The sequence below is a fragment of the Phoca vitulina genome, unplaced genomic scaffold, assembly GCF_004348235.1.
Source record: "Phoca vitulina isolate PV1807 unplaced genomic scaffold, GSC_HSeal_1.0 scaffold6, whole genome shotgun sequence".
NCBI classification, from domain to species: domain Eukaryota; kingdom Metazoa; phylum Chordata; class Mammalia; order Carnivora; family Phocidae; genus Phoca; species Phoca vitulina.
In genome coordinates this window covers 14,103,590-14,131,579 of record NW_022589709.1, presented here as the reverse complement: position 1 = coordinate 14,131,579, position 27,990 = coordinate 14,103,590, and the positions used below count along the sequence as shown (strand labels likewise).

The window sequence follows — 27,990 nt, the reverse complement described above, 5'->3', positions numbered from 1 at the left end:
CTCTGCACAATACCTAGCCCTCCTTTGCTTCCAAGAGATCTGCCTTTTATTCAGCCATCCACTCTCTCAACAAATGCTCATTATACATCCAAAGTGAGCCTAGAAGCAGGCTGGAAATACCCAAGCAGTAAAAAAAAAAAAAAAAAAGGCTCCAGCCCCTGTCATCTTGAGCCTACAGGTTAGTGGGGAAAATACACACTAAATAAATGATTCTTTCAGGACCGCTGCAGTTTGTGTTATGAAGGATGTGCCAAGAAGGCAGAGGAGGGTCCTGCTGTGGTCTAGAACTGAAGGTGTATATGAGGGAGGAGTCCTTGGAAAGGTTCCCTGAGGAAGTGACATATAAGCTGGGACTTCAAAGATGAATAAGAGTTCGCTGGGTGATGCCTGGGAGTGGGAGGAGGAAATGGTCTAGGCAGACAGGCATTTTGTTCCAAGGTCTTGCGGCCACAAGGTGGTTGGCTCACTAGGGGAACAGAAAGAGGGGCACTGCAGCTGACTTACTCCTAGAAGAGCCACCCTAAAGGACTTGGTCAGGCAGGGTGCTGGTATTTGGAGAGAAACCCAGGTCCAAACTGCATTCTCAGTTGCAACCCTTCTCTCTTCCCTTTCAGACACTCCTCACTTGCTGGCAGGACTGCCAGGCCCAGACCCCTGCCCCCAGGCCGGGTGGTCTCAGTTCTCACTCAGATTTCCAGAGGCTGCGAACGGGGCTCACTTTGCCTACATGTGCACTTCAGCCAAGACACTCCGACAGTGATTCTGCCCTCTGAATGCCTTCGGATGCCTCAATCCTATCCTGGTCACACCCCACTGGGTTTTGTGACAAACAAGGAAACAGCATGAAAGAAAGCGATGACCCCAAAGGAGGAACTTGTGATTGACACAAATGGGGATGTTCCCTTAGGGGCATCATGTATCCTCAAAGAAGCCAGCCCCCAGGTCACTGATTTCCCCACCTGTTTACATGCTCCGGAAAGAAGATGTGTTTAAGTTTCCTACAGTTCTACAGTGGAAATTGATGCTCTGGGAAAGGAAGCCGTATGTTCCAGACGTAGCAGGTTTCTTTTGGAATTCACACACTGGGAGTCTGGCGCTATCCCCTAAATGGTACTTTTGTTGTCTTTTCGTTCAAGACAGCAAGCTTCTTCCGGGATCAGAACCGCCTGCCAGCCTCTCTTGATAAACAGCCCACCAGCTCTCTTGGTAGATCAGATGTTTAATGATTAGCCTAACTCATTGTTTATCTAAGTGGCAATTATCACCACGATGAAATAGTATTTTAACTGCAGAGGGAGCATTACGGATAGCTCCCAAGGAGAATCTACTGGCTGGGAATGGCCAACAGAACTTCCCATACACGGAGGAGAGGACCACTTCATCCTGGCTGGCAGATCTCCACGTCTGAGATGCCATCATTAGATGCTGCTCCAAAGACCTAAGGAAATGTGCCCCGGAGAAGTGTATGGTCCCAATCCTTCCAAGTGAGGCTCAATGGCCCAGCAAAATATGAAAGTGCGGCCTGTGCTTCTAAAGCGTAACAGCCTAGAGTCAGTGGAGTTCGTGAAACAACCTCACCATCGCAGGAGCAAATCTCAGCAGGTACGTTTCAAGGAAGATGGGACCAGTAAGACTCCACCTGGCCTAGCTGAGGTTGACATCCAAGCGTCTGAGGACCCAGCTGTGATGGGCAAGACTCAGGCCTCCAGGCACCATCACCTCCCCACCTACTCACTCTCCTTCCCCAGGTCCCAGAAGGCAGGGGGCTTTCGGAACATTGCGATCCAAACCTCCCCCAGTCTCAGGAAGCATTTCCCAGTTTTCAAAAGGAAGAGACTCACATCCAGCAAGTCCCTGGTAGAAATGCCAACAGCATCCCAAAGTGCCATCCAGGTCAACGGCAACCTCTCAGAACAGGACATTGTATCCTCAGAACTTGCCTACTTAAGGTTGGCTCAGCATCTTGAGGATGGGCCTCGAAGAGTCAAAGTATCCCACCCATTTCCTCCTAGAATGTCCAAGGTGCAAAGCAATGGGCCTATTAGCGTATGCTTGGAAGCAGGGACTTGGAGGCCCTCAGAGAAAGTAACTGCTACCATTCAGGTCCCAGATGATATTTACCACAGTCCTACCTGGGCAGCTAGAAAGTCCACTCTCAGCCCAGACAGGTCAGGTGACATAAGCAACTCCGTCCATCCTCTGGTTGACCCGTGTCCAGGTGATGGGAGAACAGTGCCACTATCAGATTCAGAAAGATCCCCTTCCTGCTTAGATGCCACCAGCGATGCCAACCACATGCCAGGCACAGGGAAACTTAAACCCGAATTGCTCTTGCCCAAAGACAACTCTGATGACAAAGACCTTGGCCCACTGTCACCTCGGTCAAAGGAAACATGTATTTCGTCACCTCCACGGACTCACAGCTCTCCCTCACCAGGTTTCCACAGCCAGCCCGCCCATTCAGGAGGGGCTTCAGACTGTTCTTCATTGAGTAACAATCACCAGGATCTACAGTCTCTCAAAACTAACAGCGTGTCAATTTCTGCCCCCATGTGTCGGGAGCAGATGGCAAAGAACCCCACCCAGTCAGACACCATGGAGTTTCAAAATTGTTCAGGAAGCAATCACCTCCCATCTCCTCTTCCAAGAAGGGAGACCAAACTTCAGAACAATGGAGAGACTTGTGGGATTAATCCAATTCACCTGGCACAGGGGGAACTCTGTGATCTCCAAGGCAGGCTGCAATCCGTGGAGGAATCTCTGCACTCGAACCAAGAGAAAATTAAAGTCCTTTTGAATGTAATTCAAGATTTGGAGAAAGCTCGAGCTCTCACAGAAGGGTAAGGTGGATTTTTTTTTTTTATATTGAAAACTACTGGGTTAAGTCATTTGCCAGGACAGGGGCAGAGAGAGAGCACTGGTTTCTGTTAATAAAATGTCTCCAAAGTCTTTGAGGTTCTGTGGTTTCCCCAAATCATAACCAATGGCCTCCCTTTGTTCCGAATGGGTTTCATTCATTTCTAGGCTTTGGTGGATTTCCATTGCTATTTGTTTTGGTTTCCAAATATCAACAGACTGGAGAAAGGGGGGCAATGAAACAACAGGGTCAAAAAGTATTTTTATAATGAGAGGGGGCCAGTAAATAAATGATGGCAGAAGATGACAGCACACAGCTACTTCCCCCAGTCCATCCTTCTAGCAAGTTGCTGTATTTGCACAGGATTTTAGTTATTTGTGTGTTTGTTACAAAGGACTTGAGGTTACTGTTAATCTTCCCCTCCACTAACCACTTTGATGGATTTGGCCAGTCCATCACTGATCCACTAAATAGGTACTGAAATGAGATCACAATTCTGCAAAGAGAAAAAGTCACAGAATGCTTTCCTGGGTGACTCAGCACCAGTCTGGGGAGGGGAAGGCAGTGATTTGTTTAGGTATGGAATGCTTTCCTTTGAAAAAGTGCCCCCTAAAGACTGGGAAGAAGGAATGGCTAAAGCTAATCAACAAAAGGGTAGGAGAGGGAAGAAGTAATTAACTGGCATTTGCTGATATGAATCAGACCCAACACTGCCTTATAAGAAAGAAGCACTGTGGTGATACGGAGAAATGCACTGAATGAAATGGTCAGGGGTTTTAATAATCTCCCTTCTATTTGCAAAGTCCCTCAGTTTCCCTAACTATTGGTGCAGGTAAGAATAACTGACTCATCTCACTGGCTTATCGTCAGCATGAAAACAGATATGAAAGTGCTTAAACATTTATAAAGCCCTCTAGAAATGTGAGGTCCTATTATTGCGGGTTTCTTGTTTATTTGCCATGCAACTTTAGAGCATTGCTACCGATAAGAGGGGTAATGCTATGCTGTAGGAAACCGGTAGCTAGAATGTGTGCAACCCATGGGGCTTTTGCCCATGGATTCATCCAGGAAATGCTCTATCTTGCAGGCGCAACTTTTATCGAACTGGTCAAGATCTCAACAATTGCAGTACCTGCCAGAACACGGCGTGCATCATATACAGGTACCTGGCCACAACCAAGGCCTGCTCTGTAGAGCACAGAAGCTGTGGGGGCCATAGAACACCCTCGTAAACTCAGACACCGAAAGTCAAGCGAGAGACAAAGACAGGAGGCCTTTGAATACCTGAAACCTAAAAAAAAACCAGGGTGTTCAACTATGAAATGTTAACATCTGGTTCCAAGGCAGACATTGCTTCCTTTCCTTACAATAAGGTCTATGAGCAAATCCCGTTAATTGCCCTACACTTACTTCACAGTAAGTATAGGCACCGTGCTAAGCTCTGCGTGCATATTTGTATCTCATTTCACAGTTACACCTTGTGAGGCAGGTGTCAATGTCCTCAGGGAAGCTAAGCCATGTGACCCAGTTTGCATTAAACATTTTCAGAGAGCAGGAGGGGTTAGACTCAGGACTCAAATCCAGGTCTTTCTGATCCCAAGCCCTGTGATGATTATTCCACTGCCCTGCCTCTTCCTCAACGGTAGCTATCACCTGCCAAGTACGTAAGATGTGTCAAGAACTGTGCTAAGCACTTTGCGTTCATTACTAAGTACATCATTTCTTTCTAGCGGAGGGTAAGGTTGCTACAATAAAGCAGATTTTTGTAAGTGGTAGATGGGAAAACTCATATAGTGGCAAATGTGCTAAACTTGGAAGTCAAAATCCCCAAGTCTGATGCCTGCTCAACTGCCTGGGGCTCAGTTGCCTCATCTGTTGAGTGGGGACAATTATCCCTAGTAAGAGTTGCCACGAGGAGTAAATCAGCTCATTTTTGTGAATGTCTTGTATAATTGCAAACCTTTGTACAAATTCAAGGGCTTATTACTGTTATTACTAGAAAGATCAATGCCCCCTTAGCTGGCAGTCCACTTTCGGTGGCATGGTAGAAAAGTGGTCAAAAGCCATCATTTCAGTTGATGGCATCTAATTTTGTTTGACTAAAGTATACAGTCAAGCTTTCCCTATTACTTTTCTATCTCAGAGGACAAAGGCAGCTAGAGCCTGAGCAAATTGAAGCCCGATTGTGTTGTCTGTGTCTTCTTTCTAAAATCTCTCTTTCTCTCTAGTGCAATCCTGGGATTTCACCCTAACAAGGGATTGCGGGGCAGAGGGGTGCTGGAAATGGAAGTCAGGAGGCCCCTATACTTAGGGCCTCGGGCCTCGGGCATTTTCTCAGTGAACTGTCAATTCCTTATGCTTGGGGGTCACAGGACCATGTCTTTTCACACCAACACAAGTTTCACAACCACTCACAGGAAATGCCCTTTATCACAGTGTAAAATATCCCCTCAGAAAAGGGAGCCCTGGAAAAGGCCTGTGGTATTAGAACATGTAAATAGGCAGTCTTATCAATTTCCTACCTTTTTACTCCTTTTTTTTTTTTTATCTCCTATCGTAAGCAAATTTCCTAATCACTATGAGGACAAAAACTATTGAATGTCTAGATATTTAGGGAGGACAAAAAACTATTCATCGTAAACAAGAAGAATGACTTTTAATGAACTTCCATTTAAATTTTGGATGATCTCTTTTTTTCAGCAGGGGATGCTGTATTTTCTACCATCTTAAGATGACTTTTTATTGAGGTCTGTAAGTAAAAAGGACAAGGGGTTTTTCTCAATCTACTGTGAGTTTCATGGCCTGGTCTTGAACAAATCATTTCTGGCCTCTGAGTTTCCTCATCTGAAAAGTGAGGGCTTTTAATTAAATGGTCCCTATGTTCCCTTTCGGTCCTGACGTTCTGATGTTCTATGCTGAATTAAAAGTGGCAATATTTGGCTAAACTATGACCTCCAAAAGTCTGAGAATGTTTGCATTTTTCTAGTATGTACTTCAAACATCCCAAGCAAACATTCTAAATTAAGTTACACCCCTGCACAGGTTAGCAAACCTTCACACACACACATCCCTTTCCAGTTTTCCAAGAACAGCCATTGTATGCGTCCATCCCTTATTACCATTCAAAGCCAGACTGCTCTCCCAGACAGTATCTACAGCCTTGTATCTAAGCCATTGCGAAGGAAGGGGCAATTAATTTGATGAAAGCAAAGAGATCAGAACAACATCCCCATCAGAGTAAAGTGGGAAGATGAGAGTTGTCATTTTTTTTTTTAACATTTCAAATGACTTCAAACCTTGTGTTGTGTCCTGGGAAGTCAGATCTTACAAACTGATGAATAAGCGATGTGAAATACTCATCCTCAGGCCTTGTTAAGCTGTAGTCCCTCTCCCTGATGATGGATGGGCCCAGTCCCCGTCACTGTACATAAAGCACACGGGCGCCTGATAGGTTGCCTGCTGGGTCTTCTGCGGAGATGTTGCTGCTAAGTTAGCAACACATAAAGTTTTCCAAGTGGCCTCATTAGCCAAAGGCTATGGCTATGCTACTTGCTTCCATCAAGGGGTCATTTGTTCTATCCAATTCATTTTCCCTGCTCCAAGGACAGCCCTCTGGGTGCCCCAGCCCCTTGCCCCTTGGCTTTCTTCTTACCATGGATCATTCTGGCAGATCCTACCTCACCAAGGAGAACAGCACCATACCAATGCCCACAGATCCCATGCATAACTCTCAGGGGCTCCCAGGGGCTTGCATACGGCAGGGAGGATGGGCTCCTTGGAATTGTGACGACTGTAGGTACCAAGGGAAAAGTGTGGGAATTGCCTCTATGCCTTAAGCTGGTCCCAGGCTGTTTAGTCCCCACTCTCCTCACCGCTTTAGTGTTAATCCTAGGACAAGTTACTCAAAGGGGGGGTGAACGCCACCTATGGTACCAACATTAAGAACACTGAATTACCTGGTGAGGAGGTTGTCCTTTTTAATTCAATTCCTCTGATTATCTAACAGGGGAAATCTGAGTTTGGTACTAGAATATCTTCAAAGCCTTTCTAATGCTTGCTTATCACACTTCTTTGCCAAGAGAGAGCAGCTGTCAGGTTCATAGCCATAGGCAAGCAACAGTATCCAAACAGAGGGTTTTAAAGTTTTTACTGAAGTTTTTAACCTTGAAAACTAGTCCCTCTATATATTCATTGCAAGTGATGCAAGTCTCCACTTTCAAAAGTGATATTACTTGTTTTGGATAAGTGTTCAAGTTTAAAAGTGAATTGATTTAGAGAGAAAAAAAAAAAGTAAGTAAACATGCAGATGGTGTGGGGAGTTTCACAAAGGCCTGGAAGGTGGTGAATGAACCATGAAGCTTGAGAGACGCTGTCCTAAGGAATAAGCTCCCTTTCCTCTTCTCAAGGCCATTGTGTCCCTCCATGCCACATCCCTCCTCCATCCCTCACCTGTTCTCTGCTTTTCCAGCACTTTGTCTTCACGGTCACTCTAAAAAAATAATCACCGAGTCTCTTTGGAGGTCTTTGGCTACACCAATCATGCATTTATTTTCTGGACACAAATCCCAGAAAAAATCTGCTTGGTCTAAGTTGTAAAATGCCTCAGATGTTTTAGGGAAAAGAATAGGAAGTCTTTCTCATAAAAAAAAATTTCTTCTCCCATCTAAGTGTGTTGCTTAGGAAATGCTAACAAAGAGCAAGCTGCAAACTTAGCATTTGAAATGGGTGGAGGGAGAGGTTGGCCATGGAAGGTTTAAAAGATGCTGGAGAGGAGAGAGCAGCAAAAGAGCTGTTGAGTGTGTGGGGGTCTACCTGAACAGCTCTCTCCTGCCTCCTCTTCTCAGCCTTAGCCTCTTTTCATGGTTTCCACTGCACTCACAGGTTTTAAATTTATTTCTGTGACACCACCCTCCCCTCCCTTTTTCATGAGATTGCTCTTTCTCTCTCTCTGTTTACCTATAAATGTTTCCATGTTGGTATCCCAAAGCCACCTCAAATTCACCATTCATCAAAACACACTCCTTATTTTCTTCCTATTATTTCTTACTTTGCTCAACATCATTAACCATGACATCATAAACCTTAGTTCCCACTGCCTCACTCTTCTCCTTCACAGCACACATCAAACTGGCTACTAATCCTACTTGCTAAATCCATCCCCTTAGCCTCTTCCCCTCTGTCTCTGGTCAGTCAAGGCCCTCATCATTTGTCACTTGAACACTACCTCATCTTTTTGCCATAAGTCCCTTTTGCCCCATCCCAGGTAATCCTCCACACAGATTGCTAAAGTACCTGAAAAGTAAAATCTCAACATGTCACTCCCCTGCTAACAATTTTGCTCTGGTTTCTGTTGCTGCACTTAGCTAATTTTTCAGGACCCTCTGAATGTGATACTAACGTTCTTACCTGCTGGGTCTCCTATTTCTCCTCAGCCACAGAGAACTCTGGCTAGTTTCAAATACTGTGTGTTCTATCATGCTTTGGTGCCTTTGCATAAGTTCCCTCATTTCCTGGAATGCCTTTTCTGCCCCGTCTTGTCTGGAAATTTCCTCTTGCAGCTTAAAAGCCAGTTCCTCTGGATAACCTTACATTCCTTCCTGTGGTGGAACCCCATAGCATGCATGTTCCTCTGCTATACCATTTATCCTACTGCATTGTAACGTAGTGTTGATGAGTTTCTTTCCTTCAGCAGACGGCTAATATCTCAAAGTTGAGGGCCAGTGTCTAGTACACAGTTGGTGCTCAGTAGATATTTGTCAAAAAAGGAAATGGCTACATTGACTGGGGCAAGGATAAAAAGCAGTGGTGGGTTAGAGATAGTTATTTAGATTGCCCAAAAGTAAAGCCTACTCTTGGTTGGGAAGTGGAGGGTCTTAATTAATCAAATGTTCTTATTGGGGAAGGAAGGCTTCTATGCAGCAGGTCCTCAGTAGATATTTTTGAACTGAATCAAACAACAACTGAATGTAGTACAAAGATTGTTGACTTTCAAATACCTGGAATGCTACATACTCTAAACAAGATGGAACCTAATCAAATCTTCCTTCGATTAATCAGAGAGCTTTTGCAATTTCATAGGACATTGAGATCCTTGTTCATCACGGCCATCCAACATGATTGCCCAGTACTTCTGTACCAGCTGTGGTTGGAAAGGCGAAGTTTGATTTGTGGCAAACCAAACTCCCTCCATGCTCAAATAAATATCTCCCTTCTATGGTATCTGAACTGCCCCAGTGATCTCTTTGGGAAATGGGTTTAAGACATTAGATCTGCAGTCTCTCTTGGTAAAATATCAAAACCCAGAGTGGTGAGTAGAATAATGATCCTGAAAGATGTCCCTATTCTAATTCCTGGATATGTGAATATGTTACCTTACATGGCAAAAGGGACTTTGCAGATGTGGTTAAGGATCTTGGGATGGGATGATTAGCCTGGATTGTCCAGGTGGACCCGATTAAATACTAAGGATCTCTATAAAAGGAAGAGGGAGGCAGAAAATGCAGAGTCAGAGAAGGAGATATGACAACAGAAACAGGTTCCAGAGAGGAAATCATAAGCAAAGAATGTGGACAGCCTCTAAAAGGTGGAAAAAGCAAGGGACGGACTCTCTCACAGAGCCTCCAGAAGGAACACAGCTCTGCTGACACCGTGATTTATAGTTCTGGAGGACTTCTGATCTCCAGAGTTCTAAGAGTACCATTTGTGTTGTTTTAAACCACTAAATTTGTGATGATTTGTTTCAGCAGCAATAATAATACAGCCAGATTAAACTCTCATGATTCATAAACAACTCACATCTAATGGGAGGTCAGTTTATTTGACTTTTTTTTTTTTTTTTTTTTTTGGATGATTTTTACAATTGTAACAGCTAGCTGAGGGCAGAGATCTGTTGGGAAGAAGATTAGGGGAAAGAAATAAGAAGAGAGTGTCTATTATTACTGGTCATTATAAATACCTTTTGTTCTCACATTTAATCCTCACCATCATGTGAGACAGATAAAAATACTCCCATTTTGCAGATGAGGTAACTGAGGCTCAGGTACTTGCACAATACTCAGATTAGACAATTGGGACTGAGAAAGTGAGGCATATGCACAGTTACTCTGAAGCTAGTAAGTGGCAATGACAAGATTGGGACTCAGTTCCAGGGCCTGCTAGTTAGATTCCACAGCATGCTGCCTTCAGAGGCCAGACCTATTTGAGGGGTATCCGCAGAATGCTACATGGCCGAGTTCCCCTCAGCCAAGGGCATCATGAGGGTTTATATTTTAGATGCAGGCCTTAATTAATGTTCTCAAAGGGTGATCATGGATCACCTGCATGGGAGTCTCCTGGGTATCTGAATCCTGGTTGCTGGGCTTCACAAAGCCCCAAACCTGCTGGAGCAGGGGGTGGGGTGAAGAATGGGAGTCTGAAGTTATAGCAAGCTCCTTGGGAAGCTCTGATCCCAATAAAGCTTAAGAGACATTCAATTAGGTAAAATCAGGGTCTTTTTTTTTTTTTTTTTAAGATTTTATGTATTTATTTGAGAGAGAGAGAGAAAGAGCGCACAAGAAAGAGAGAGTACAAGCAGTGGAGAGAGAAGCAGGCTGCCCGTCGAGCAGGGAGCCCGGTGCGGGGCTCCATCCCAGGACCCTGGGATCATGACCTGAACCAAAGGCAGATAGACGCTTAATGACTGAGCCACCCAGGTGCCCCAAAATCAGGGTCTTGAAAGGAAGAGATGGCAGTTGATTTACTAGAAACTTTTGTGACAACCAGCCTACATGCCCATGAAAAGAAAATTCTTGCTAATAAAATAGCTCAGCAAACAGTTTTTGTTTTAAATGCATCATTGGAAAGATGACTTACCTTTCTACTAATTATAGGGTTAGGTGGTCATATACAGACCTAACAAGGGGGTACATGTGAGAGTGGATGCAACAGGAAAGGAAGAGGATGTCAGGGGCCTTGCTCATATAGTAAAGCATAACTTCTGAGGCCTCCTGTTTCCAAAGAGAAGGGAAAATGAGTCTCTGTCAGTCCACTTTGGGTCCCAGACTTGCCTTATGCATTACTTAGGGCATCCATTTGTAATCGTTCCTTCCTGCCACATCTCCCAGCTCCTCAGGCCTCATCTGAGATCAGGAAGGGAATGGCAATCCCTGCTGACATTCCTCCTCCAATTAAGGTTAAGACCAATTAAAGCCCAATTCTGCTCCGAAGCCAAGAGCCCAAATGCTAGGAACTATCCTCTGGCAAGTCCTGGAGGAGCAATCACAAATACCAGTTAGGGTGGGTATGCAAAGTGCTGCCCCACACCACCACCCCCTCTTCACCAGACAGGTGTAGTCACCCTATGCTCCTGAACCAGGTAATATGTATGACACCGAATGCCAGGAGCCTCCACCACCATCCTCACTTCCTCAAGTTCCACAGACCACGGGCTGCCTTTTCACCATTATTGATTCTTTCACTGTTACAACTCCTTCTGAACCAGACAGAGGAGATTTGGCTGCAAGCGCCACCCTTTGTACCCAGCAACCAGCTTTCCCATTGTTTCCGGTGTCACTCTCTCACAGTTTTGATATTCAAAACGCATCAGAAAGAGCTCTGGAACATAGGACAAAGCCTTACAGCCGTGTGCCCTGCAGGAGAAAAGCCAGGCCTGCACCTTACCAAGGAAAGAGGCTCTGGAGACTAACATGAGCCACCTAGGGTTACACACTCAGAGGTGCTGAGTGTCTCCCTTGAGTTTCCTTCTGTGGTGAAGCTTTCTGACCACTGGGTCCTGGCCTTGCCTGCCACTTAAAGCTATTACCTAACTAGAGAAAAAGGCATTATTTTACTAGAAATGCAATATGCACCCAGGCCTGTGGGTTTAGTAACCCACTTTCCACTTAAATTATTTAGTATTTTCTTTTTGTCTGCTTCTGATGCTCTGCCAGTGTAGAGCTGGGTGAACTGTGCGAGCTTCGCCTTCCAACCACAGTCCTCCCTCTGGCCAGTGATGAAGTCCGCAGTGAAAAATAATTATAAATTACACAGCATATCTGCTCGTTCTAGTAATCCCAGAGGCGTTTGCAGCCCTCACCACATTTCAATATGGACTGAGCAGTGTTTATTGCAAATGCTGGAAGAGGGACATTATGGCAATACCATCCAGCATCCCCCAAACAACTGCCACCAAGCATGGCTCAAACTCTCTCTTTTGTAGGAAACAGACACAGAGTTTGGAGTACATGTGGAAATTTCTCTGAGCCCCGAAAGGTAGATCCCCAAGACATTTGCTTCTAGCCCCCATTTCTTTCAGTAGCTTTATCCCTTTCTTCTTCTCCCTAGAATGCAAGGAGAAAGTAGGATTTATAGCATCAGCAATTTATCTGAAATAAAAATGAAACCTATTTTAATGCATTAATAGCTAAAGAGGCTGAAACATACCATAAATATAAAATCAATCAAGTTTAGAATTTCACAGGAATAACAAATGGATGGCTGTTGGCACAGAGGCCATAGTTGACCACAGAACGACCCAATCTTTATTTCTCTATCAAGTTAATGGAACAATCATTACTGTTTGTTGAACCAGGCACAGTGCCAGGCACTTTGCTAAACACTGTACATGTATCATCTCATTTTGGACTCCCAAAAACCCTAAAATGTGGGTATGGTTGTTGGTATCACTCTACAGATGAGGAAACTGAGACTCAGAGGGGTTACATGAACAACTCGTCCAAGATTTAATGCAGCCAGAGCTCAAACCGATCCTGCTTTCAGGTTTTCCTGGGCCTACCTCTGACCTTTGACCTTGCATAATCAGTGAATGTACATGTTAAGGTTCTCTGAGACGACCTGCCATTTCTGAGGGCCGAACCTCAAGACCTTCTTGACCCAGAGCTACAGAAGGCAGGGCAGAGTTTTTCATAGACAGCGATCAGCAGTGAAGATTTCTACAGCTTGGTCCTACTTATTAATGTATCAAGAAGGGAACCTGCAATTCTCTGAGGACTCGTCAGCAGACAGATGCCCTAGGAGGAGGGGTACACTTGCCAACTTAAAATGGCTAAAGTTGTGAAGCTTAAAATTATACCCAATAAATAATGAGCAAACTGGTCATCAGAAGAAAGCATTAGGAACAAAATCCCTTCCAGGCTGGTGGGGGGGCGGTGGGGGGGAATAAACTAACGAAAGCTCCTACCTTCCCAGACTGTAATTCTTCCCCAGAGACACTTTCCAAAGTGGTGTGATTTATCCAAGTGGAGAGGAACCAAACTATCCTTGTTAATTCCATTGATTCTTACAGCTAATTCTTTAAAAAAGAAAGTTGCAGGAGGTCAATGAATCTGTGGTGCACCTGGGTTCTATGGCAAGAGGGGCCACAGAAGCATTCTGACAGAGATGATGAAAAGATGGAGAGGGGTTTGGAAGATGTTTTGTCTTCAGGGAGATGCTGAGGATCATTAATGTCTCAGCCACCTTGCCTGCAGTGTATGGTTTATGGCAGTGGCTTGTCCCCATTTCTCTTTATACAAGAGCAAGACTCACCTGCTAAGAAGGAAGTGCAAAGAGCCCACCACAGACCTCAGCAGCCTACAGCAGACCCAAGATTGCTGGGTCCCTATATGACCTTGAGTAAGCTTCCTCTTAACGGGGTGCCCATCTTCTCTGGGAATGCAGCCTCATGGTCAGAACTGCCCTGCAAGCTAGAAACACTATTATGAAGTGGGTTGGTCAGCTGGGTCATAAAGTGCCCTCCATGCGGCCCAGCTCTGGGTTTGGTCTAGTTTCACAGAGGGTTGTGAGGTCATTAGGGTACACCAGGCCTTGATCAGCACCACCTCACCACCCACCCCCCATACACATTTGGCAACTAGGATCTCACACAGCTAGAGACTACTGGGTCCTTTCAGCACAGTATACCTTAGTATACAAGCTTTGGAGCTGGACAGTGTAGGCGCACAAATCCTGGCCCTGTCTCTTACTAGTGTGTGCTCTTGACAGAATATTTAACCTCTCCTTGCCTCAGTTTCCTCGTGTGTAAAATGAAGTTAATATCTTTCTCATGGGGTTGTGAGAATTACATGAGACATGCGAGAATTACTGAACTTGTAGTATAGTGTCCATAATTCAGATGAAACTTCATAAATGAGAGTAGTGGTAGTTCTCCCTGTCTTCCTGCCACCCCTCCTCTCTCTCCACTTCCTCTTTCTCCCCACCTTCCTACTTCTCCTCATTACTGCTATTTTTTTTTTAAGATTTTATTTATTTATTTGACAGAGAGAGACACAGTGAGAGAGGGAACACAAGCAGGGGGAGTGGGAGAGGGAGAAGCAGGCTTCCCACCGAGCGGGGAGCCCGATGAGATGTGATGCGGGGCTCGATCCCAGGGCCCTGGGATCATGACCTGAGCTGAAGGCAGACGCTTAACAACTGAGCCACCCAGGCGCCCCTCCTCATTAGAGTTATTATTATTCATTTAAATGTCCTCACCTAACACTCTGCAGGTACTCTCATTCTTTCTTTCTTCTTAGAATAAGACCTCCCGTAATAGCCAAGCCCTGGGATAAAGCGTTTGATCTCTCTTTAGGAAAAACAAAGGACTGGGAGTCAGGAAACCAGGCTTAGATTCTGATCATAACTCATGGTGTGACTTCCCTTTGCCAACCCCTTTGTCAGTTAAATGGGGATAACAATCTTCCCATCTTCCTGGGCTATTGTACGGGTAAAATAAAAACACAGATCTGAAAGGTTTGCAATACGAAAGTGCTATCTAAAAGTAAGACGTTTCTACTGTTTGTTTGTTCCTATATAAACTTTTATCTCCTTCTGGTTCACCCAACTTCAGTTTGCCCAGCCAAGATATTGCATCTAGAACCTGGCTCTTTTGTTTGCTTATATACTTATGTATTTATCTACTTTTTGCTTCTCTATTTCTTATTCCAGACAAGCCACGACTTAGGCTTCTCGCTCCTTCCAATTACCTAGAAAAACATCCTCTACTTTTCACCTAGCATGATGGCTAAAACACTGATCTGTCAGCTAGATTAGTGAGGTGCCCTCAAGAAGAAAACCCGAAAGCTCTCTTCCACTCCTGCTTTCCACACAGCTCACTTTCTAAGTGCAGTGTGGTGCCATGCACAGGCATCTTGGGCAGAAAGGTCTCTAAGACTCCCCAGTGAATTGGGCACCCCTGAATCAGGTGTTAGGTATTCCATGCATCTTCAGAGGACTAACCTCACAGAGGACTAACCTCTGGACTATCTCAATGGTTCCAGGCCTGAAGCCTATACTGCAACAACTTCTTGACCACCATTTGCCCCAAGTTGTGTGCAGAGCTCTGCACAAGCTAAGCACTCAACACCTCTCTCCTCTGGACTATGGAATATGAGTGGCAGAAAATGTTAAGGGTGTCAGGGTAGGGAGATTAAGAGGAAAATAAGAAGTGGAGGTGAGGTTGGAAAAGTTACTGGTGTTCTACCTTGATACCAAGCCCAAGGCAGACAGTCACTCCCCAGAATCTATAAAGAATCCTCTGCTAAGAATTTATTTGAATTCTTACCAATTTTTTTTCAAAATGAAAACAGATGAGAGAGGGCACTGCCCCCTGCCTATTTATAAGGCAGCTGCTACCAAAACAAAATATACTCCCTCTCCTCCCCTCCAAACTAAACAGTAGTTTGTCAAATGGATGAATAAGAAGAAAAGTGACAATTTTCCTTTATGTTAATAAATTGCTTTGGCCTAAAAAACATTAATCAATTTCTTTCCAAAGTGTACATGCTTCCCTATACTCTGCTATTTGCCTGTCCTTGAAAAGAAAGTCACTTTCAATCCCCTTTAAATTGTCAAGACCAGTGGGGACAGTTGCAGGAGGGGGGTGGGGAGCTTCCCAAGCCCTAATGATTATAATGGAACCCTGTGGTGTTTCCATAGAAACATAAAGAGTGTATTCTTCCCTGAATGTATATGGAGGGGAGGAGTGAAGAGTGATGTTGCTGACAAGGTGTACAACTACTGAAGAGCTAAAGGTATGAGTGAGGAGGTAAGGCATTCAGTCCCTAAGATAGGAAGACAAAAGACTTAGTGAAGAGTGGGGTGGGCAGACACCATATCCTACAAGAGGACATTTCACCTGTTATTGTGTCCCATCTGCACAACTACCCAGTGAGGTAGCTTTATAATCCCTGCTCTCAACTGAGTCTCAGAAAGAGTAGCAACTTGCCCAAGGTCACCCAGCCAGTAAGTGGTATATCCTCTGTTCAAACCCAGGAGTGTTCCCCTTGAGAGCCCCTGTTCTATTCTCTATATTGGGCTGAACTTTAAATTGTGATGATGAGACAGAGTTAACATTCCGTTTCCTGGCTCTTCTCTCCCCAGGTATGCCAGTTCTATATTTTGGAATCCCCCAGAACATTATTTTTTTCTAATTGGTATTGGGACACTATTGTGAATCTTAACAAACTCAAGTGGTTTGTTGTTGTTGTCATTTTTTTGTTTGAATTGTGAAGTCAGAGAAAAGTTACATATAAAAAAGGAGGCCAGTTTATGTGTATGTTCATGTAATTTGGTAGAGGTTTATGCATGAACTGCTGGAAGGTAGGGGTAGCTGAGATAAATGCAAAGCAATTTGTAAAGCAATTTATTAGCTTAATCATGTATCTCACATGCTGGGATGTAAGATCCATGAGAGCAGTATCCACATCTTACTATCTTACTATTAGTCCCTACAACTGAGTACAGTGTCAGGCCCAGGGCAGGATAAATGGCTGGTTGGCCAGCTGGCCGGCTGGCTGGATGGCTAGAGGTAGGTAGGCTGGATGTATGCATGGATGGATGGATGGATGGATGGATGGATGGATAGATGGATAAATGGATGGTTGGCTGGCTATCTGGCTGATTGGACAGATGGATGGACTATCCTATACCAGAAAGCACAGGAAATTCTGAGAATGAGCAGGAGGTACCCACTTTCTTGGGCTCTATATTGTGCTCTAGGATAGAGGTTAATTTTGTGCCTTGTGGGGGAAGGCTAGGAATATTTTAGGAGGTAGCAGAACTGTGAATGTGGATGTCCCCTATCTGTGAATTAGTGCTAGTGGGGCTAAGAATCAGAGTTTGCAACTTACTGCTTTAAATGCTTTCCTTGAAGCAATGCAGAGGTTGTTGGAGACCAACTCTTACCCAGCCTCTGAATCCATCTCCTTGAGTTTCTACTGCGGAGGGTGAGGTGCAGGTTGTACAGACAAAAATTCACCCCATGTCCAGAGACAAAGAAGAGTGCAGCACTGGATAGTGCATCCTGGAAGTGAAAGCCTCAGTGTTTGAGTTTGTGGATGCCTCTGTTCAGTGACCTGGCAAATCCTTGGCTTTGGCTAAAATGTCCCTAATTGCTTTTGATGTTGACTGGCATTTACCAAAGATGCAGAGCCACTGGCCTACCAGTACCAGGAGGCCAGAAATAATGTCTATCTATCTGTCTACCATTCCTTCCCTAGCACCTACCATAGGGTCTTGCACATGGGTGATACTCAATAAATATTTGTTGAATGACTGGCTGAATACTTGGTGCCTTGTTCTGAGCTGAGTGTTGTACATGTATATCCTTTAAACTTCACTGAAATCCTATGAGTAGGTACCATGCTCATTTTGCAGATGAGGACACTGAGGCTTAAAAAAATGAGAAATGACTTCCCCAAAAACTCACAGCTAATCAGTTGTGGAACTTTGCTTTGAAAAACACAGCCATTATATAAGTGATCCAGCCAGGAGTATGTCCCTATAGAAGAGACCAAGGAGGAATGTAAAAAGAAAGGATGACACCAAGGAGAAGAAAATCTGGGTGAAGCTTATCAAAAATACAGAAACATCTTCCCAATGCTCTCTCAGCATTGACACCCCATCGGTCTGGCTACAAAACATGCTATCTGGCTCTTCTGACTCTTTAGCTTCTTCCATCTTGGAATGCCCATTGGGGGGCTTCATTAGTCATGTGTGACAATCATGATTTGCCTTTCCAGCAGCACTTACTCTGATCCTGGGTCTCTGTGAGGTGACATGGGGATAGTAGATAAGGACAAGTGTCCATTTAATGATAGCTCCTTTTTATCCCTTGCTGGGTAGAAAGGGATAGAAACGTCATGTCGCATCACAAACCAATGTAGGGGTCTTGTCTTCCATATAAAGCATTTCATTTCACTCCTTACCCAAGCAAAGAACTTGGGTTTCTGCAACTCTGCATTTCCTCCACTCTCCACACTCCTACACTGGTTACTCATCTTGGGCCATCTGAGGCCCTAGAATGAAACCAGGTGAAAACACAGCTAAGAGTTTAAGAGTCTTCTTATAATCATCTCGGCAGTGAAAACTCCTCCATAAGTAAATCTCCTAGGGAGGAAAGTGGACAATTAAGGGCAGAGAGAACCCATGCACAGCCTTTGGGGGCATCTGCAGGATTCATTCTTTCTGGCCTGGCTCTCCAGCTTCTGGGAAAACTGAGTCAGAGTTAATGAGTCAAGCTGACAAACCCTGACACACCTGCAGGCCTGATTCTCAAGCCCTCAAGGGCATGGGAAGTGTGAGTACCCACTGTGAGCACCCACTGTGAACAAGCCAGAGCTTCTATACTTCCTGACCTCTGACTCTCTCAACCTCTGAGAACACCCAGTCCCCAAGTGCATCATATTTACCTTACAGATAATACAATGGAATCTGTACATTAATGACTCCAAAACACACAAATAAAATAGCAAAGAAAAAATGGAGATTAAGAAATGCCCATTAAAGGAAAGTATTTAAATATGTTTACATGGAGGAATACTATGAGGTAAGTGTATATGGAAAGCTCTCCAAGCCACATTGTTCAATTGAGAAGCAAGGCAAAGAGCAAGACATAATGTATTAGTGGTAATAATGGTAATGATGATAATAATAACAACACTAATAGGAGCAACCAAATACGGAAGGCTTACTACCTGCCAGGTACTGCTCTAAGTACTTCCTTTGTATTCTCTCACTTGGTTAATATACGTATTAACTCCAAAGAAAGCTTTTGAGATTGTCGCTGCTATTGTGTCCATTTTATTGATGAGGAAACTGAGTTGTCAGTTTTATTGTATATTCATCTGTATTATTTAAATCTTCTATAATGAGGCAGTTTTATGCAAAATGTATAAAAAGAATTAACAATTAATAACATTAAATAAATGTGTGAGAGAGATTGGAGCAATATTTACTGAACACCTACTATCAGGCTGTCATATTACACGTCTCATTTAGACTTAAGTGCATCCCCAAAAGGAAGGCATTTCAGGTGCCAGTTCATCCATGAGGAACTGGAGGTTGAGAGGGCTGACACAATCTTCCTAAGGTCAGTAGGTACCTAAGCATGTGGGGCTTGATCTCAAAGCCTATGCTCCTCCATGTCAGTTGGACACTCGGTGATGCTAAATCAGTATGTGCTGATTTGAATTTACTTTCCTCCCTTCTCCTCTCTGTTTTTCAGTGTAGAATATGATTTTCGGCAGCAGGAAGGCAGGTTCCATGAAGTTCTACAGAGTCTGGAGGAAGCAGAACCAGTGGAGGAGACATTTCCCCCACCAAAGTCCCCAGCAGAAACCCCAGTCCCTGAGAAACAGGACTTAAGGAGGAAAACCAAGAAAGTGAAGAAGAAATGCTTCTGGTGGATCTGAGCTTGTTGGGTCCATTCCCTTTGCCCTCCCCAGATACCTCCCCAAGGTGGGGAAACCACTGCCCTCAGGCCTTCTCTACTTCTTAGCACAGGCCCCAGGTGGTTAGCCATTCAACTTGTGAAATGGGAAAGACTCAGGGCTGGTTTAGCTGCTGCTGGACACCTGACCACTAATCTCACCTGAATGAGTGACGCTGCTTGCTGAGGACTTCATGGACCCTAGAGTCACCACTTGCCTAGTTCGCTGTCACACATGACCAGGCCACATCCTTGTTTGAGAGTCTAGGTTCCCACCATGAGCAAAACCCTATCACATTTTCCAACACCTCCATGATGCTAAACACTTCCTTCTCATCCTGGGTTTATCATCCCAAAAGAAAAAAAAATATTGTGAATAACAGGAAGATAGAGGAGCATTATAAGCAGATACCCCAGAAAAAAATTAGATACATAAACTGGCAGTTTTCTAAGATATTGGCATATAGAAGCACAACAGAAGTAGGTAGGGCATAAAAATGCAAGATCACCTGGTGGGTTGGGTCATTTTTATTTTTAATTAGCCCTTAGATCCCAAATCAAGGATGTGTCATCTCATGTTGTGTAAGATTTACAGTCTGGCAGAGTGAGGTTACAGCAGGATATAAGGAACTTGGTGGTATGGCTATCCTGCCGTTGTAACTACTGCAGGGCCTACCTTAAACCATCATGTTCTCAGCCTGGGGCTTGAGACCTGTCGGCAAATGGGTGGGACCTGGTTTCGGCTTGAACTTTAAGATTCCACAGTTAATGTCCCTGCAGTATTTAAGACCATGAGATCCAGTAGCTGTCTGTCCATTTCATCTTACCAGTAACATAAGACTAAGATAAAACACAACACTGATTCTTGTTCATTCATCCGAGCAACAGCCTTGTAGATAGGTTCCAAGGTATACTAATCTTTACAATCTCCCTTTGTGACGACCACGTGATGGTCACCTGATTGAAGAAGCATCAGGACTGGGGATAAGGATATATTTTTTTCCATTTTTGTATTAAAGACCTTTCCTTCCCAAAGTCTGAATTCTTTTGAAGTCTGACTCATTCTTTTGGCAAGACCCTCATACATGTGGGTCCAGTCAAACTTGCATGGCTGAACAAACTACTAAAGTAATAGAATTAATTGCTACATACTCTTGGGGATTAAGGGGTAGGTTGGAAAGGCTTGTATCCTTTGCATTGAATTCTCTACCAGCCTGTGGCTGCATTGATGATGCTTAGAAAAGGGATCCTAAAGCTCAACAAGCATTCAGTGAAGAAGGCATTTCATAATCCCCTTTGCTGAAGATCAGGTGTCTGAGTTAGAGTCTACAGAGTGCACGTGGGATGTATGTACCCCACTGCAAATTGAGACTAACTGAACAAACCACTCCGACAGCTTCACCTTTCCCTGTCACCGTGCTGCAGTGCACAAAGCTATTTCAGTGGGAGCAAGAGGGAAATTTGGCAAAGAGTCTCGGCTTGTACTATTTAAGTCTTGGAATGTCATTCAAGATGTTCTCATTCTGTTTCTAGTGTAATGTTTAAACCCACAAAATGAGACCGGAATACATAACACTAAGTTGGAATTAAGATAAATACACTTGTCATACTTAAGAAGTCACATTTCAATAAGATATGCTACCACTGGCTAAAAGCCACAGATCTTTCTGTATCCACACAATCAACTCTCAGTTGGCCCCAACAGTGGAAAAGAACAGCACAAAGGATAATCCAATAAGACAAGATCATTTGGGATCTCTTATATAATTTTTCTCATAGTAGAGCTTCCATCTTAATTTGCTTTGCTTATGCTAATTTTCAAATTAATTTATATTCTCGGGTAGCATGCTAGAATGAAAATAATCCTGTTCCTAGAATTAAGAGACCCAGGCAACAGAACAGTCTATTACACTAACCTTGGCAAGTTGCTTAAATTTTCAGGACCTGTGTCTCCACTCTTGAATGGAGATATAAATACCTACTCTACCTACTTTATAAGCTCTGTGCACATTCCAACATCAAAATGAGCAGAATGCAGAATGACCCAGAGCTGAGCAGGATCACTTGCCAGAGTTAGCCTGGAATGATGAAGAGGTATCTGAGGTAACTCACACAAAAAGAATAATCCACCTCTTGGATAATGAAGCTCACCTTGTCATACACTTACAACACTGAGTTGGGAACCTGAGATAAATCCTCAACTGAATTAAATGAAATTGGAGTTGGAAAATGTTGACATTTCGAAAACAACAACAACAACAACAACAACACAACAACAAATGAGGCTATGATAATTCTATACCAAAGCACAACACAGCACTGCTCAGGCCACCAACCTGAAATCGGGAAGGGGGTCTCTTCTGAATATTGAACACTTTAAATAGGAGGGAAATGGGTTCAGTAAACAACATCCTGCTGAACAAAAATGATCATCTCTATGTTTCAAACAACACACAGATCCATATGCCAAACCTCTACTCACCTACCATGTGAAATCACTTCTTTGTAAAATATTATGTAACATCTACTATGATATTCTACAGAAATGCTGTACTTGAGGTTATATGGTTTTATGAGAGATATTAATTTAACAAAAATTACTTTTATAAAATTGAAGGGAAAAAGACCAATACATCAACTTCAGTTGCAGGAGTTTATGTAGCTGCTTTCTCTGTAGTTAAAAAAAATACGTACTCACTATACTTGGAACTTCATACCAGCTCATCTATAGAGCACCTTCTTAAAGACTATGTACCAACGTAAGGTTTTGTAAATTTCTAAACTGTTTTAAATGGGATATAATCTTTTGCAATAAACTTACATATTTTTCCTAGGTTTAAGACTCCATTCCTAGTTTGGGTTGATTTGGGTTATAAAATTTAAACATAAGAAAAATGACTCAATGGTTCTAGTGACAAGGATAGTTTTCATTATAATCGCTTCTGTATGTTTCCCAGGAAAACAAATCAACAATGAACACATTTAGAACTTAGTGCCTCAATTATCACATGAAGCCCTACGTGTCCTGGGAGCAAAGGAGGCAGTTTAAATCAATGGAATAGTTCCTAGCTCCATTCAGATGGATATACTTTCCTGATTTTTTATCATTATTGTGCCCATACAATATAATTTATTCAACATTTTTTTATTTTTCCTGTAATTTTCTTCCTTAAAAGATAGCTTTATATCACCACCATAAGGAAACCAATATGCTGTTCCAAAAATAGAAGATAAAATCAAAATAATTTTATTAAATTCTTGCTAAGATTTGAGTGTTGACGGTGTTAAGCCTGAGACCAGCTCTCTTTGTTAAAAAGGGAGATTAGCAAATATTCAACACATGCTAAAGCTACTTTAACACCAAACACATTTTCTACTTGACTAATCGGGATGTTTGAGAGGGAAATGAAAAGAAAACAACTTTCCCATCATGTGATTCAATTTTTTTTCCTTCATTGTCCATGAGCCAACTAAAGCCAGCTTGTTTACCAATTTAAGGTGGGAGGAGTCTTGGGCATAGAATCAGAAGTCTTGGGTTTGACAAAAGTCTGCCACCTTCTTTTTGCTAGGTGGCTTTGGGAAAGTTAACCTCTGTGAGCCTCTGACTCCTTTTCCTATAATACTGAACATAACCTTTGCCTTACAAGGGTGTCTGACACTTAAGTGAATGAAAATCCTGAGCACAATGTAGAGCACACAACAGGTGCTCAATAATTGTATATTCATTCATTTGCTGATTGAAGTAAATTGGGAGAGAAGTTGCAAGATGCCTTCATGGAGCTGCAGTGGGTTTTCAGAAACAAGCTTAAGATTTTCTCAGGGCAAAAAAATGGTGTTGATAAGGAATGAACTCTTATTAAGACCAGAAACCATGACGGTGAATGTTCCCTGACAAAGTCCTCAGTGATCCAGAAGAACATGCAGGCATATCAAGCACAGCATAGAACTCTAAGAAATGAAAGATCCTTGTCAAGTATCTTGAGGTGAATCAAGTGTCTTTGAGGTGTGGAATCAAGTATCCTTGAGATGAAAGACACTGCAAGACCTGGGTGCCTGCCATTTTAAGCATGAGGCAGTCAAGTAAGGCTACATGTGTTGTCTGAGGGCTCACAGCACTAGCTCAGGGAAGTCATGCTGGACCAATGTAGTGGTGGGAGTAATATGGGAAGTCTACTGGACACCATGACCCAGGGCAGTCCCAGGAATCACTGACACTAAATTTGAGACCCATTCTGACTGGCAGGTTCAACTGCCTCATTAGCTGAGCAGAGGCCTCAATATGGCCTTTGCTTAAAAGGCTTTCATTTCAACCTGCTCAAGGCAACTTGCTATATACCAAAAACATATTTCTTTTTTTTAAGTCCCAAGAAACATAGATTTTTTAATGATCATTATGCTCATAAAGTATGGCTTGCAATAAAAAAAGCTGTGGGACATATCCACACCCAACCAACACTGTATTTGGTGTAAACTATGTTTGACAAATTAATGCTCATAAGCCCTTTTGGGTTTCATCTCAACTTCATCCCCGTCTTTCAACCAACTAACAGATTGAATTCCTATTGGTCACATCTATCACCACTACTCCGGAGGTTTCCCAAATATATGATTTTGGCCTGTCTCCTACAGGACCCTCATTCCATGAAAAGTAAACCTAGAGCTTGGTTTTCTCACTGCCAGACTAAGCCAGGTGCCAAGATAAGCACGCCTCTCCTCCAATACTGTCATCCTGTTCCAAACCCCTCCTCTTAGCTGGCCTCCACAAGTGTACTCCCTTTCCCTTCCAGCACATTCTCCACATTGCAAGCAAAAGCAATCACTGCAAAATTTAGATCTGACCCGTCACACTTTGGCTTCCTGATAAAAAATTTAGAAAGTAAGACCAGATCTGTCACTACAAACCCAAAAGGGCCCACCTGCCTCTCCCATGGAAGCGCCCATCTCAGGCACTTTCCCTGCCTGCTCTGCAGTCACATTGAGTCACCTTGGCTTCCTTGGACCCATTATGCTAATACATCCTTAAGGGTCTATGTAAACTTTTCCTTCTGCCTGGAATAATCCACACTATGTCATCCTCCCTGCCCTGTTTCCAGCTCTGCTGGGGCCTCCCAGGTAAGGTTTTTTAAGACTACTACCACCACTGCCCTAGATCACATGAAATACCCCTCCTGTACACTCACCTGGCACCAGGGATCCCTCCATCAAAGTTCTTGACACAGTTGTCCTTGTACATACATTTGTGTCATTCCTTGATGACTGTGTTTCTCTCTCATAGCCTATAATCTTCTTAAGGCAGGAATCCTGCTTATTTTTGCTTACCTTTGTATCTCTAGCACTTAGCACAATGGAACTGAAATATCTGTTGCAGCAATAAATTAATGAATGAATTGGATGCAGTGGACAGACATGAAAAAAAAATCATTCCCAGTTTTTTTCCTTGTCTATCAGTTCTCATATGGGGATGGTCCCACTGGAGTGGATAGGCTCTGTCTTTCCCCCAGAAACATTCATCCTTCTACTGACTAGCAAGTAAGTGCCCAGGGCTTGTAATTCTACTGTGGTCCACGTGGCACTCAGAACCCAGGAACATCAAGCCACTCTCATCCTGCCCTCACTGCCAACCCCCTAACACCTTTATTCTGAATATTGACAGTCCGGCTTAACCTTGTTTCAGAACAAATTGCCATCATAATTAAATCCCAATGCATTTTGCACATTTTACCAAAATACTGCCTTACTGTATGAAAGAGAAAATTAGTTTTGAAATTAAAGCAGATTGTTAACTGTTTTCTCTATAATGTTTCCATTAAAATGCCAAAATTTATTACATGTGACCTAGTCCATTTTATACAAAATGCAATTTAAAGGAGACAGGGTCTGTCTAACTGAAGAAGCACGTTGGACAGAGCATTTTGCCTTGGCTTAAACTACAACTAAAATGAGAAGACAATAAACATCACACCAAAGGATTATTTGTTCCAAAGCAAATAAAAGGTTTATTATCATGAATGGCCTCACCAATTCTCGGAATCCATAACTATATTATATTAAAATTCACTCAAATTAAACCAGTATTTTTTTTTCTCCTGGCAAAATCTCAATATGCATTTTTTTAAATCATCAGCTAAACACAATGACCTCCCATTGGTGCTTGGACTTGGTTTCCCAGGTAGCTCATGCGATATTGTGATACCCTGGTTATGCTGACAGAAAAGGCTTCTTTCTCCTGAGCCAAACGGGCTGAATCATTTTAACTGTTGAAATCGAGAGTGGTTCACGTAACTCTTACACCAAGTACCCCAAGCCTGACTGAATCCAGTCCCACATGCAGAAATCTCACATGGGTGATGGAGAAGAGGGGACATCATGAGACGTTGTCATTGTTTTTTGTTTGCTTGTTTGTTACAAGATGGAAAACAATACGCTTTCTGTAGTTAGGGATCAAAGGGAGCAAATTCAAAGCCATGCAACAAACTTACCACTGACCAGACCGGATTTCCTGAAACAGATCTCTCCTTCCACTCTACGATCACATCCACCAGCACCAGGGAAACTTCTCAGATGAACCCCAGTCCATAATCACCTTTTTCCAACAGTTATTGATTCCCTTCTCTGTGCTGGTCAAGAAAATCACAGATGCAACCCTTGCCTCGTATAGCTTATTATGGTCCAGTGAGGGGGGGAAGGGTTCTGACAATAAGCACGCAGCCTTTTCTGATTCACGCACCTGGATGTCACGCCCCAGCACCACCCCCCTCCCCGCTTTTGACCCTCTTAATGCTGTCCTTGTTATTCTCTTGGGATGATTATTTGTCTTAAATTATAGTTATTTCTAATTCTCCCCTTGTTTCTTACCCCATTATATGTGGTGTTCTGAGAGTAAGAACTGCTTTCCTCACCTTGTAAAGTCTTAAATACAGGAGGTCCTTGTTTAACTGAAATGAATGACTTTGCCATCATGAGCCCTTGTCTGTTCCATGCAGACCCCTGGACTGCACTGGCTTTCAAGGACTACTCTCTCTTACAATTGTCCAGCTAGATTGTCAGATCTAGCCCCCTCCTGGCTGCCTGGGGATCTCCCTAAGACACACATCTGCCATTCCCTGGCTTCTATATCTCTAATAGCACCCCGCCACCATCCTAGAACATAACATTCCTCCCACAGCAAACAAGGGTCCTTACAATCTGACTCCAACCTAGTAGGCATTGCCAACTTCCCACTACTCTACTTCCCCCTGTGCCCGTCTCCTTGCCACCTTCCTAAAAAGTCAGAGGCTGTTGCATATCAGTGACTTAGCCCTGTTGTTCCCTCTACCTAGGACATTGTTCCAATACCTATCTATCATGGGGAATAATCTCCATTTGGGGAAAATAAATGAATATTATCCATATTACTACTAATTAGGATAATAAAGGCTCTAGTTTCTTGAAGTTAAAATGGGATGTTATTAAGTGCTTTCCTTCCATTCACTGATTTGTTTCAAGGTAGCTTACAATTACCCCCATTATCCAGGAGAATAATTGAGGCTTGGAGGGATCTAAGTAATGTGTCCAACTCTGTAAGTCTGAGGTGTTGAAGGTTGGAGTTCCTTCAAGGTCTGCCAAACTTGGGAGCTTGGGCTCTTACCTCCTATGGCAGACAGTGAGTTGCAATTGAAATGTCACCTCCTCTCTGTAACTTTTTCTGATCATCCCCCGCCCCTGCCATGGGATTAGTCACTCCGTCCCCCGAGTACTCATGGCGCTTTGAACAGGCTGCTGCTTATATTATCTTGACATTTCTTTTGTCAATCTCTCATGCACATCTCCACCAGGGAGCAAAGTCCTGGGGGACAGAAATTGTCGTCTGCATCTCTAAAGCCTTTTAGGTGTTTATCACATTGCCCAAGATGCTGTAAATGCTTCATATATGTTTGTTGAATGAACTGGGAGAAAATAATGAAGATGAGAATGTTAAGATCAAAAACGGTCCATGATAGAGAGACCAGAACAAGGCCAGGACTCCCGACTTCTGCTCCTAATTTTCTGCACAATTTTGAACAAGTACTTTCACCTCCATCCCCCACATCTGTCTTTAAAATGAAACCATCTGCCTTTCTGGCTTCACAGGCTGGTTAGAAGAAAAGTAAAATTATATACATGAAAATGCTTCACTAAGTTTGACTATCTCATTAATTCCTATTTTTAAAGAAATAGTGTTTGAGGGTTTTTTTCCTGATTATAAAAGGAAAGCAAAATCATTTTAGAAAAAGTGAAGCTACAGAAATGTACAAATCATGTGTCACTTAAGCAGAAGATAGGAACATAATTTTAGCTTCAGAGCAGGGCCCCCAGGCCTGACCTCTGGGAGATCCAGGGCCTCTAATGATGCCCACATGTCTCCCCCTCCCTGGCCTTTAGGGTCCCTGATGACTGTCTTGTTGTTAGGGTCCTCTGGTCCTTTCTCTAT

The 27,990-nt window shown here is 43.3% G+C and overlaps 2 protein-coding genes across 4 annotated transcripts in view; one reads left to right on the top strand and one right to left on the bottom strand.

Annotated features, from left to right (window-relative positions):
* The window catches only part of INSYN2B (inhibitory synaptic factor family member 2B), a 120,901-nt gene extending 94,527 nt beyond the window's left edge, over nt 1-26,374 (top strand). For both annotated transcript variants that reach the window (XM_032403692.1, XM_032403693.1), the window contains 3 exons: nt 615-2,840; nt 3,945-4,019; nt 19,338-26,374. In XM_032403692.1, the coding sequence (XP_032259583.1) occupies nt 1,495-2,840; nt 3,945-4,019; nt 19,338-19,524 (1,608 nt within the window). In that variant the 5' untranslated portion in view covers nt 615-1,494 and the 3' untranslated portion in view covers nt 19,525-26,374. The remainder of the gene's footprint in view (nt 1-614; nt 2,841-3,944; nt 4,020-19,337) is intronic.
* DOCK2 (dedicator of cytokinesis 2) overlaps nt 1-27,990 on the bottom strand; it is a 475,105-nt gene that overhangs the window by 187,960 nt on the left and 259,155 nt on the right. The window lies entirely within an intron of this gene.